The following is a 12803-nucleotide window of genomic DNA, read 5'->3' as shown; positions in this document are numbered from 1 at the left end:
TTGATCTCTCGTGTTGTGATCTTCAAGGGGATGGATTGAAGTTTGATCATCAACAAACTACAGACCTCAGGTTTGCATAACGTTAACACGATTTTTAGATGTTTCAATTCATTCATAGATAATATTACTTCGTAGTATTGGTTCTTGCACAAACATTGAATCTTTCTGGGATTTTGCAGTGAAGAGGCGGCATTGAAGGAAGAAAACATTGTCCTCAGAAATCCAGAGGAAGAGTCTTTTAATCATATTTCCGAGCACGATCTAAGGAATGCAGCTACTTTATTCACCCTGACAAATTGAGCAGACAACGAAAATCTTTCTTTCATAGATTAGGCTAAGAGGCTATCCAACTTTTTTAAAGAATGGATGAGGAAATAGAGTTGAATACATTTGTAGAATTTTTGTTTGAATCGTTTGGTTCGCACAATGTTAGCGATTTTTTCCACATCTCTATCCAATGAAAGCCGGTGGTGACAAGCCATCGCAGCTATAGAGGAATAAATGATAAGACTTGCAGCAGTTGATTTGAAGGATCCTTGCAGATGTATGAAGGTGTCGATCATAGGAGTACAACAAAAGTTCAACCTTTGTGGAGTGACATGCAAAAAAATGATTCATAATTCACAGCATCCAAATATGTACTTCATGCAACAGAATGCCAGATTTCAGCATTAGATTTTTGACTCGCATGTACAGAAAACAAATGAGGATATGTACTTCATGCAACAGAAGGCCAGATTTCAGCATTAGATTCTGACTCGCATGAACTAATAACACATGAGGATGCGGTGTTTTGCACTTTCATCTAGTTTCTATTTTTATTAAAAAAAAAATGTTATTCAGATGACAGGTTAAGAATGCAACTTCCCGAAATAATTTTTTAGATGCTCGAGGTCTAACATACTCCACACAAAGGGAGAATAACATCAAAATCAAGAACAAATTTACAAAAGAATTGCTGAAGTAAATTATCACAAGTCCATCTGATCCATGTCTGGCACACGTTGTCCAACACTGCTTTGTTCTGAATGCTCGATAATAATAGCTTCCGTTGTGGTCAGGAGGGAGGAAACACTGTCAATCAGAAAAGAAACGACTTACATTCTGTAAGAATGTATAATAGAAATATAGAAATGACTTACATTCTGTAAGAATGTATAATAGAAATATAGAGTACTCCAAACAAAAGCTAATTGTGCTTAGGTGAGTCCCTACCTTGCAGCATCAGCCAAAGCTGTTCTGATTACTTTAACAGGATCTACAATTCCTGCTTGTATCATGTTTACATATTTACCTGCATCAACAGAAACGGACAGCAAATGTAAGAAGCTCTACTGGTAAACCTGCAAGTCTACAACACCAATGTCTAACCTTTCAAATTGGTTAGTCAGGGAGGCTCAGGTACATTGGCTTTGACATAGATCTTATAGTTGCATTTGGGCCGAACCTTTTTCAGTAACTTTTTCTAGTGGTTTCCGGTTTCAAATGTATTTAAGAACCTAAATTTAAGGGCATGTCCACTAGAAAGAAAAGTCAGCCCTAAGAAACAATGCCTAGGGATGGCTTTGGAATGTGTATCTTTTTTTGTTTTGGGTTTGTTCATTTTTGATACATTAGGATTGTAAAGTTCAATCTTATTTTTTTACTTTTGTGTGACAAGTGCTTTTTTTGTATTAAGATTTGGTTCCATTATTAAATAAACTAAATACGAAAAAAAAAAAAAAAAAAAAAAAAAAAAAAAGAATAAGAAGAAGAAGGGGAGGGGGCATTGCCGCATTGGGTAGAAGGTATAGATGAAAAGACCATAAAAGAGGATACCTTTGGATGCATCATAGCCAAAATTGTGATCATTCTGCTCCAACAACTTGCCAATTACCAGTGAGGCTTCACCTCCAGCATTCGCCGCAATGGTGAATGCAGGTGCCTAAAGATTTTTCAGATTCAATTATAAATAGACATAGATACACTCCCCAGAAGACAAGAAAATCATAATGTACGCAAAAGGAAACCTTAAGAGCATTTTGGATTATTTGAACCCCTCTTTTCTGGTCTTCGTTTTTGGTCTGGATATCATCCAGAGCTTTTGTTGCATAAAGGAGAGAAACTCCACCACCTGTGATTAATACTCGACATGAAAATGAATGTGTGAAAGATGGTGAAAGAGATTAGTCAAGAAAGGCCATATTTTTCTCCAGTGTATATATTGTATAAATGTAGACTCACCAGGTACAATACCCTCCTCCACGGCAGCTCTTGTCGCGTTCAGAGCATCAATAACCCTATCCTTTCTCTCGCCGAGTTCAGCTTCACTAGCACCTCCAACCTGTGCAATGAAAATATGTATATTTAAAAAAGTCCCAGTAAGAGAAATCAATCTTATTTCGGAAAGATAAGGAGGACCTTGAAGACAGCAACACCACCAGAGAGCTTTGATAACCGCTCCTGTGCCTTCTCTTTGTCAAATGTTGAAGTACTATTCTCCATGGAAGTTCTAAGCTGCGAAAAAATAAAAAATATTAAATCTCTTGATTCATACCTGGCAGTTTCTGCAGCTCATACATATAGAGGACTTCATAGCAGAAGTACACAATAGATCCTGGACAATGATAAAGTCTTAAATCCTAAATATTGCTTCTCCTTGGGCCTTGTACTATTATTTTATAATTCTCATCAAATTATCCCCATTGCCTTTGTTTTCTTTCTTCTATCAGCAAGAAATAATTTATATTATCATTAGCAAACAGGAACTCCTACAATGTACAAAGCTTTACACCCATTGTTAAAAGACAGTAAAGGAGGAGAAAGGATTTCTAGCAACACTCTCATCTGAATAGAATGTTGAGGCTGTGAGCTTTCAATGTACAAAATATTCAAGAAGCTTTCAGGGATTGGTAGATCCTGTTATCCTTTTTTTCCCAAGTAGCTCCTCCAGCAAGCAGGCAAGTTAAAAGGCTACTAAACTTGGGAAGCCCATTTGTTATCATTATGCTGGCACTGCCTTGCACCACATAATCATCATTATATAAAACTTAGAAACCACTTCAACAATATGACCATCGCATGCCACAGTGACAGTTCACAGTTGTACTCTTTCATCAAACAATGCTGAAATATGTCTATATATGCATTCATGGACATAGCCGATTCTTTAATTTCCCAGAGCAAGTTTCATGGTAATACGAGGAACAAAGTTACAATACATACACTTCCTCCATTCTTTTAATATTTTAATGTTTGCACTTTTGACACTGTTTACACAATTTTTTTTTAACTACATATTGTAGTTTATATGTAAGGGAAGGAGCAGTCATGTCAGGTCTTGTTAGAATTTTCTCGAAATATGCTTTCACAAAATCAACTTTATATTATTTTAACCATAATATAATCACAGATAATTAAGGTTTAAACTGTGCTAGTTTGATCGTACAAAGTTAACAACATACCTCTTCACAGCGCTCCTCTATCACCTTCTTGTCTCCGCCTCCACTTAGAACAATTGTGTCGTCCATAGAGATAGTAACCTGTCCCAATCCAAAGTCAGTTCTCAAAAGAAGAATTTTACACTAAGATAAATGGAAGCAAATACAAACCTTTTTAGCGGCACCAAGCATTTCAGCTTTAATCTTGTCCAGAGTCAACCCACGCTCTTCTGAAATAACCTGAAGAGTAAAATAATCAATAATATAACTAAACATGTTAAAAGTGCCCCAATACCCAATATGCAAATGCCTCACCTCTCCTCCGGTAAAAACAGCTAGATCATCTAGGTTAGCTTTTCTGCTTTCTCCAAACCCTGGAGATTTAATGGCACAGACCTACAAGAAAGCATATAACAAATGACCAAAATTGTAATGAACTAAAAGTTGAAATTCTAAGGATCTCATATCATTGTAAAAGTAAGCAACTCAAAAGCAATGGACGATTCTTAAAAATCATATATCTTAGGTAGGTAACACAAGCATATCTTATCTAACATCAAAGACCTAGCAGTTGCACACTGATAAGGCACTCATAACGCTTACAGCAACAAAAGCTGGTATTACAATTCAGGTGTAGTACTAGTAAATTCACCTTAAGTCCAGCTTGATGCTTGTTAAGAATCAGCAAAGTGAGCGCATCACCCTCAATATCTTCCGCAACTATTAGTAGAGGCCTTTTCCTCTACCACCAAATCCATATCAACAAAACAAAATTATTCAACCACTAAACAAAGATTCACCTAACATTTCAGAACACCTTTAGTAGGTGAACAAGAAATTTTTTCAAAAGAAGTCAAACCTCAAGAGCCAACTCCAATACTTTAACGAGGGAACCCACGTCTGAAAGTTTCTTCTCGTGGATAAGAACCAAAGGATTCTCAAGTTCCTGTTGCATATGCATTAATATTAAATCTTCTACCAAATAAGATGAAAAAAGTCTAGTCTGCCTACTCACAAAGCACACTATGCAGAACTGCAAGGACTTAATCCATATAAAGAATATTTGAAGCAGGTATTCATATTACTGGCAGATGGAAGTATGGAACTTACACATTTCTGGGTCTTCTGATCTGTAATAAAATAAGGAGAAATATAGCCCCGGGCTAGCTTCATGCCCTCCACTACCTCCAATTCGTTATCCAACGTGTTTCCATCCTAAAAGTATAAGTGCACCACAAATGTGATTTAACCTTCTTCAAGTAAATTGAAATAGCATGGAAGAACATCAAGAAATCTACTTACAGAAACGGTGATTACACCTTCCTTGCCAACTGTCTCCATTGCCCTAGCAATAAGCTCACCAATTTCACGCTCTCCATTGGCAGAGATAGTAGCCACCTGTTACACAAGAATGATAAATTTTCAATATAAGGACACCATATGAGTTACATACATGCTTTTATTCGTACCATTTCACAAAGAAAGACACAATCTGAAAAAGAATTAACTGAAAGTTTTCAATCTAAGCTGCAAAGTTCATAATCTAGTGACAGGATGATAATTGCAAATTTATTAGGAATCTACATGATTGCACCTAAGACTGTCAAGAATTTCAAGGTCCAACCTCCCTTCAATTTTTCCTTGTTGATTTAAACAGCTCCTATATAGTGTAAGTCTTGCAGATCAAACTGGAAGGAGTTTGCTGTGCCCTTGAAATTGACAAAGATGTGTACAAGAATATAGATACATTGCTTAGGATATTCCTCTAAGAAGTTACCTGTGTGATTTCCTCTGGTGTGCTTATCATCACTGCTTTGCTCTTCAAATTGGACACTACAGCATCAACTGCCATAGTGATCCCAGTTCGCAGATCCATAGCATTTACACCAGCAGCTATGGATTTGCACCCTTCCACCAATATTGCCTGCGTCAACACAGTAGCACAAGTTGTTCCTGGACCACAAAGAATAATGCCTTAATTCAAAGGTACAATACATATTGACTCGAATGAACATGAGAGAATTGTCGATAATGCTTCTCTGCAAATTGAAAGCTAGTTCAAAGCATTCAAATATCAAGAGCCAAACAATAAAAAATCTCAACATAGGAGAAATGAAAAAAAGTAAAGTATGGAATGCGTGAATGACCATATTGCACTAAGAGAGAAAGATGATGTTTGTATATCTATCACTAAATCAACAATATCAAAATCACTCCAATGCCACAAAACAAGTCCTGCCAGGGCAGGATAAGGGACATAACCAATTGCTGAGAGTATATTATTTCTATGCTTATTGGTAAAACTGTTAACTGGCCTATGAGTTTTTTTGTAGTAATACGGTACTTAAAAGAGTTATAAGTGATCTTAGAGTTACAAACTCGTAACTCCTAAAAAGAAAGACAAAATATGATAGAATAGTGAACATTCTAGGAGCAACCTGTCCTAGGCATTTTGATAATGGTGTTCATAAAGCCAGATATCATGAAATCCAAGTTCCAAGAAAACTTGGTTGATCTAAGTGATAAATATGTGTTTAGAGCATTGCCAAATCAAAATCCTGGAAGTGCAATCAACTCCCCTCCCCTTACAAACCCCTCTCCTAGAAAAACGAGAACAATTCAACTCATTTAAAGATTTAAACAAGTTCTTCAATCTGGAAGACATGTCAATTGGTGCGGTATGAGCTATAGGCCTAAAGCATGGCAAGGGAACTAACAGAGAAAGTAACTTACAGTTTCATATGTATTCTCAAACACAGAGGAATTTTCTATCAAACTCACTGATCTACTCAACAATGGGCAGTTAGATATTTAATTACTTATAACCTCATAAAAGCAGTTAACAAATATATGAGGCAATGCAAAGCTTGCAAGACTTTAAAAAAATTCAGCTTGAATCAAAAGCCAGAACAAAGGACTAAATGGGATGGAGTAAGATAATCACCATCTCCTGCAACGGTATTTGTGGCCTTTGCAACTTGTTTTACAAGCTCTGCACCAAGATTCTTTGTCCTGTCACTGAACTTAATGCTCTTGGCAACTGTAACACCGTCCTTTGTTACTTTAGGTTCTTTAAAGCTCCTTTCAATAACTACATTTCGACCCTAAATCAACATACAAAGCAAATAAATATTAAGATTCCAGCTATCTTCTATTCTTCGGCACAAAATATAGTGACAATATGATATTTATAAAAGCATGATCCATAACTCCCTCTAGACATAATCTCAATGTTTTTCTCAACTCATTCAGCATACTGTTTACTCGATTGAACTGCAAACATCGTGCTTATCGCAAAGTAATAATACAACCCCCCCCCCCCCAACACACACACACACAAGTAATGCATTTATTTAGGCATACAACTACTTTCAGCCCACTTAGTAAATGCATAATGGACTCAGGGTTTATACCTTTGGTCCCATAGTAACCTTCACAGCTTCAGCAATCTCATTAACCCCTTGCAGCATAGCCGCCCGAGCTCCCAAACCGAAATTGATATCTTTTGCACCATAATTTCTACTAGATATTATTCTACTGTTCACCTACAAATTCAAACAGAAAGGAGACTAAAAACCTTGCAAACGATCACAAATTTATACCCAATAAGTTAATATTATATCATATCAATAATTTTTTGTGCATTCACTAAACCCCATTTCCCGAAATAGATTAACACAACGAATGCAATAAAAATATCTTTTGATCAAAGTCAATCTTTTAGGATCAAAATGTCAATATACAGAAATCAAGATTTAATCTTTTTACTCTAATCTAGCATTTGAAAGACTAAAGTAGAGAAAGGAAGATAATACCAGTCGCTTTGAAGCAGAGGACCTGCACAATAAAGATTAGAAAATCAAAATTAAGGCATTGTTGATGATATACTTTTAAATTTGCGCAGTATTGAGCAAAAACAAGACCTGATTAATGAAGATGCAGCACGAAACATTGTAATAGTTGGGAGAAATTTGGAGTGGGGAGTATCCAGTAGGGTTTAAGAACAGTCGCACAGGAATGATGCCAAGTCTCACTGGAACAGTTTACAGTTGAGAGGTTTAAGAATTTTGAGCTTTGAGTGCTGTTTCGAGGTTTTTGGGTTCCGGGTTTACTTAATTTAGACCCGAATCCATGACTGTCAAGTTCAGTCGATGTGTCTAGAGTACGAGATGTGGAAGTTACTTAATTGGAAGTTATAGCAAAAAAATAAAAAAATAAAAATAAAAATCTAGTAGATGATATTTGAGATTCAATTGGTCTTATATGGACCCGGTCTACAATAAATTATTGTAGATCCAAAATTTGACACTTTCAAATAATATAATCACATTCTGATGATATAATCACTTTTTTAGATGATATAATTATCTTTTTGTGAGTCATATTTTGGAACGATTTCCCATAATATTGTTGAAATAAAAATCAATTCCCATAATACATTGATTTAAAAATAAATTCCCTACATAGTGTCCATGTAGGATCGCTTTTTTTGCTTTTGGTTCAACTTAAAACCGCTAATGGTAATAGCGGTTTTAAAAAAGAGACCGCCTCTAACAATAACAGGTCTCTTTGCGTCCTTGGTTAATTCACAAGGCATAGTCTAAGGAAAATTATTTCAAAGAGACCGCCTTTTAATACGACAGGTCTCTTTGTGTCCTTGTTAATTCTTAGCCCACAACAAGAAAAGAGAGCGCTGACAATTACACTTATAACTTCAAAGAGACCGCCTTTCAATAAAAACAGGTCTCTTTGACTTTATTTTACAAAAATTGCAAAACCGCTAATACCGTTAGCGGTTTTAAGTTGAACCGAAAACCAATCCTACGTAGACACTACTTTGGGAATTTGTTTTTAAAACGAAGCATAATGGGAATTAATTTCTATTTTAACAATATTAAGAGAAATCGATCTCATATTAAACCATTTAATGAGATTATATAATTATCTTTAGGATGATAAAATTTAAAAATCATCTTTTGAATGATGTAATTTAATATTTGATAGGTACACTAGAAGGTTGGGTCTACAATAAGTTATTGTAGATCGGGTCTATTCTAGTCTTAATATTTTGGTTGTTAAAGGACGGTAATTAATTGACTCTGTAATTATATAAAAGATTCATTGAAAAGGGAAAAAGTTTTTTTTTTTTTTTTAACTCGAAGTCGCGGTGATAACTAATGCAAGCTAAATTTGGGTTGAGCAACTTAAGAATTAGGACCGTCTCATGTTCGAAAATGCAAGATGTGGTTTAGGATGGGTTGTGAGTTGAACTCAAGTTAAGTTGTGCAGATTTTTTGCAACCATACTCACTGATTTAAAGTCTACTTAAATTCTGGCTAATTTGAATGCAACCTAGGTCAAACCCTCAATGGAGGGAAAGCTCTCCCAACAAGTAATAAAACTAAGGAGGTGTTTGGTACTCTCTTCATTTTTAAATACTTGCTCAATTTCTCCATGCGCGGAGTTTTAGGAGAAATTGGAGGAAGTAATAAAATATGGAGGTAGTGGGGCAGTTGAGAAAATAAAAAATTGTAAAAAGCAAAAGGAGTGGAAGAATAGGAGGAGAGAGAGTATTATGTTGGGTCCACTATGTGTGAGAAATGAATTAAATATTGAAAAAGCTTTCCAAAAATGGAAATGGAGCAAGTATTTAAAAACGGCCAGAAAATAAAAGTGGAGCAAAGTATTTAAAAATGGAGGGAGTATAAATCTATTATATAATTGCAGAGTAATTTTTGCAGTACTTAACCATATCGCTCCAAACCTCCAACTCTCAATTCTCATGCACTCCCTTTTTTAATTTTTTTGTATGTGTGTTTAATAAAATAACTTCCAAATAATTGCACACTACAACTCCAAATTAACACTTGTCAAAAAAAAAAATAACACTTATCTATAACTTCCTTTACCAAGGAAAAAAAAAACTATAATTTCCGCTTATACAATTTTTTTTCTAAACATACATATATCCCGTGCGGTAGCACGGATACATTCTAGTATTGTAAATGAAACGGAAAGGATTAAAAAAAGTAGGGGAAAGGGTAATGATAAACATTACCTTTAGTATATGTTTAGTATTTTAGTAGAATGGAAACAATTTGAGTAGTTAGTGATTGAGTAAGGAAACGTAGTTTGTTTCCACTAGTTTATCAAAGGTAACAGATTGGGGAATTTTGTTACCCTTATGAAAGGGTATTTGTTACTTTTAACACATACCAAACAATTAGAATTGAAAACGCTTAATTGAATCTGTTTCCTACATCTAAAATTACTATACCAAACACCCCTAATAATAATGTACTACGTATTCTAATACCTTAGTTAAGTTATAAGACTTAGAACAACTATCTTACCGATCGCCAAACTAACTACTCATTGCTGAGTCTTGTTCGTGATTTACTTTGAGTTGAAATCAGGCACGGCGGTTATTAGCCCAACGTGTGATTAAACTGTCCACCGTACCCAAAGAACTGAAAAGAGCAAAGACCTTCAATTCTATATTCCGCAGTTACTTTCGCACAAGAAACAACCCAAACTCAATTGAAAGTATCAGCAAAACATCCGAGCAACCCTTTGGAACTTCAGGTCATTTCTCTATCTCTCATTCTTTCTGTCTTTCTTTCTTTCTGTCAATCTCTCCCTACCCTAGATCACGTTGTTTATTTGATGGGATCTTAGATTTTTAAAATTTTTGATTTTTTGATACAATTACCCTGTGCCCTTAATCTTGTTTGCTGTCAATCATTGTAGGAATTTTGGTCAATGGATGATTTTTAATGTAAACTCTAACTTTATTGGGGAATTTTAACATGGGTTTTGATGGAAAAGTTAGAATTTTAGAAATGCCCAAAAAAGAGAACTGATGATTCAAGATGTAATTTTTCCTTAAATTTCTGAAGTAACTCACTGGATTAGATGGTGAAATGTAAAAATATAAACTTTGGTTTATAGTATAATGATACATAATAGTTATTTCCAATACCTCAATGCCTTTTGACTTGAGTTTTTGAATTTGTGGATGATAAAATTCATAATGTTTAGTTTACCGGATAGTAAATAGACCTAATTACCATGGATGATTCCACTTTCTAGGGTTTGTGAAATAGTTGTATCACTGTAAATAGACCTAATTACTCTGCTTCTCTTCTCAGTTCTTACAAGCGGATGCTAAAAATATGGGTGTTTGTGCTTGTAATTCATTCTCTACTGAAATTATATAGATTTTATATATGAATACTACAATAGAGTTTTGTGCTTTTGTGCTTTTTTTTCTTGACATCATGTTTCATTTATGCCGCTTAACGCAAAAATTCGTGTCTGCTTGATGTTGTAGACATTGCATTGGTTCTTTAACAGCTCAGACAAACACTTAATTACATGCTTGAAATTATAGGAACTCGAGCATTGCTTTGATGTTTTGTTCATTGGCTGACCCGTCTTTGATGGAGAATGGTTTTCTTTTAGGCCTTTAGAATTGGATATCCACCTTGTTAGTAGGAACTAAGAACTATCTAGAGTTTTGAACTCTTTGTACCCATCTTTTCCTTGTGTTAGAGGCTTTGTGCATAATATGTGCTTAGTGTTGGATACTTTTAACAATTTAATGGTCAACCTATGTTATTGTTGATTGAGATGCATTCAATTTGCCAATTGGTGGTTCATTTTTTACCCAAAAGATGAGATTCTTGGTTTAGTCTTTCTGACTGACAAAGAATAATCTTCATGGCAGCTCAAAATATGACATGTATGGGGGCAGCATGAGTCTTGAGTGCTTGAGTTTCTTCTCAATCTTTGCGTCTTTTTACCTAATTTTTCCTTAAACTTATTATTGTCCTCATGATTTTGTGCTTGTTGGTGCCCAAAAGTCCCAACTCCATCAGTTTTATAATTTATATACATCGTATATGCTTTGCTTATACTAAGTGACCATGATTTTGTGAGTACAGGACTTTCTATTTGTTAGGTGTTAGCTGGAAACACCCAGGTCGAAGTGTGGCCGCAATTCAGATAATAATTCCATTTTACCATATCCACGTGCAGTCACATTCACACATATACAAATAGCATGTTTGGTCTTTAAAATGGTTCAAATCATTTTGAGATTAGATACATGATGTAATTCTGGTAAATAATGCGGAATAGATCTGTGACTATGTAACACAGTAATTGATGACAGCCTTCACATGATCGCCTGAGTTGTCATACGAGGACATGTTTAGGTTGTTTAAGTACTCAAGTTAGCTTATAAATCCATTATGTACTTACATACATGCTTTGTCTTGATGGTTAATAAGATCTATGTGATCATACTCCTTTCCAACTCATCAACCTGAAACTTTGTGTATAGTTCTGTAGTTTGAGATTTAGGAATTCCTGCACTTAAAAGGAAGTTACTTATCTTGCTAGTATGCTGGGATCCTAAGCTTTCATATAAATACATCTGCATATATCTCTATCTCAAGGACTATAAAAACAGTTATCTATCTTGCTGGTGGAGCAGGATCTGTGGTGATTTAGATATATTCATCTCACCTATACTAGCTGAAGCTGTTTCCTATAGTATCATGACAGGGTTTGTTTCTGCAAGAAAGTGGTATATACACGAATAAATAAAAAAGACCTGAAAGCAATTTAATAAGTTCTTTAATAACTTGATTGTCCTGTAAGTTACTGTAACCTTGACATTATTATGTTACATGTTATACAGAAAAGGCTATTGAGTGCTTGTTTTGAAACACAAGGCTATGGAGGTAAAACCAACTGTTGCCTTGAGGGCAATGCTTGTGGGAGGAATAGCTGCTTTTGCAAAAATAGCTGGTGCAATGAAAGCTGCAGGAGGTGTTAAGTTGGGAGCCGCTGCTGCTGCTATGACTGCAGCAGCAACTGCCGCAGTTTCTGGATCAAAAAAGGATCAACCAGATGGCTCTGGATCAAAACAGAATCAACCAGATGCTTCCAAGCCGCCTGCCAAGTGACTTCTTAGACCGCCTTTTTCCTTTCCTCAAATATTCATTTACAATGGTGGCCAGTTAATAATACCGATGAGTTCAATAGTTAGTGTTCCTAAATTTTATGGCAGGAATGCACTTGTATAGCTCATGGTTCTTGTAGTTTGCTAGGAATGAACTAGTCTTTTTGAAGGAACTAGTTCGTTTATGTGACTGTATCTGTAAGAGGATGTGACTGTTGCCATGACTGTAAGAGTATGTGTAAACCAAATTGTATGGACAGATTTAAATCTGCAGCTTGCCTCTTTTACTCAAGATTTTAGTGGCAGGTGCAGAAAAATACTTGCAGAGAATTTTAACTGGTATTGTTTGGCAAGTATACTAGTAAATTACTTGTGGAAGAAGAGGGAGTTTAGAAAATTTTACAGCTTCTCAG

The 12803-nt window shown here is 35.3% G+C and overlaps 1 protein-coding gene and 1 long non-coding RNA gene across 3 annotated transcripts; one reads left to right on the top strand and one right to left on the bottom strand.

The window, feature by feature from the left end:
- Positions 1–712: 712 nt before the first annotated feature.
- On the bottom strand, positions 713–7502 carry LOC145619072 (chaperonin CPN60-like 2, mitochondrial). Of its 2 annotated transcripts, none has more exons than XM_081673674.1 (18): positions 7343–7502; positions 7235–7256; positions 6833–6964; positions 6364–6523; positions 5197–5372; positions 4722–4817; positions 4530–4634; positions 4279–4365; positions 4072–4161; positions 3735–3815; positions 3591–3659; positions 3444–3521; positions 2401–2496; positions 2224–2323; positions 2010–2125; positions 1819–1924; positions 1216–1294; positions 713–1074 (listed from the first exon to the last, which is right to left on the bottom strand). In XM_081673674.1, exons 1-18 carry the CDS (start codon positions 7369–7371, stop codon positions 972–974), a joined length of 1725 nt encoding a protein of 574 aa, XP_081529800.1. In that variant the 5' UTR covers positions 7372–7502; the 3' UTR covers positions 713–971. The 2 variants fall into 2 exon arrangements, with proteins under 2 accessions (XP_081529800.1, XP_081529808.1); XM_081673682.1 differs by having other exon boundaries at positions 2010–2113.
- Positions 7503–9729: 2227 nt separating this feature from the next.
- Positions 9730–12663, top strand: LOC145619065 (uncharacterized). Its single transcript, XR_014108087.1, has 2 exons — positions 9730–10004; positions 12127–12663. It is a non-coding gene; the product is annotated as an uncharacterized LOC145619065 (long non-coding RNA).
- Positions 12664–12803: the final 140 nt, after the last annotated feature.

Source organism: Chenopodium album, chromosome 3, assembly GCF_948465745.1.
Source record: "Chenopodium album chromosome 3, dcCheAlbu1.1, whole genome shotgun sequence".
Lineage (NCBI taxonomy): Eukaryota > Viridiplantae > Streptophyta > Magnoliopsida > Caryophyllales > Amaranthaceae > Chenopodium > Chenopodium album.
The sequence above is the reverse complement of the archived record's forward strand: the minus strand, read 5'-3'. Positions and strand labels throughout refer to the sequence as shown.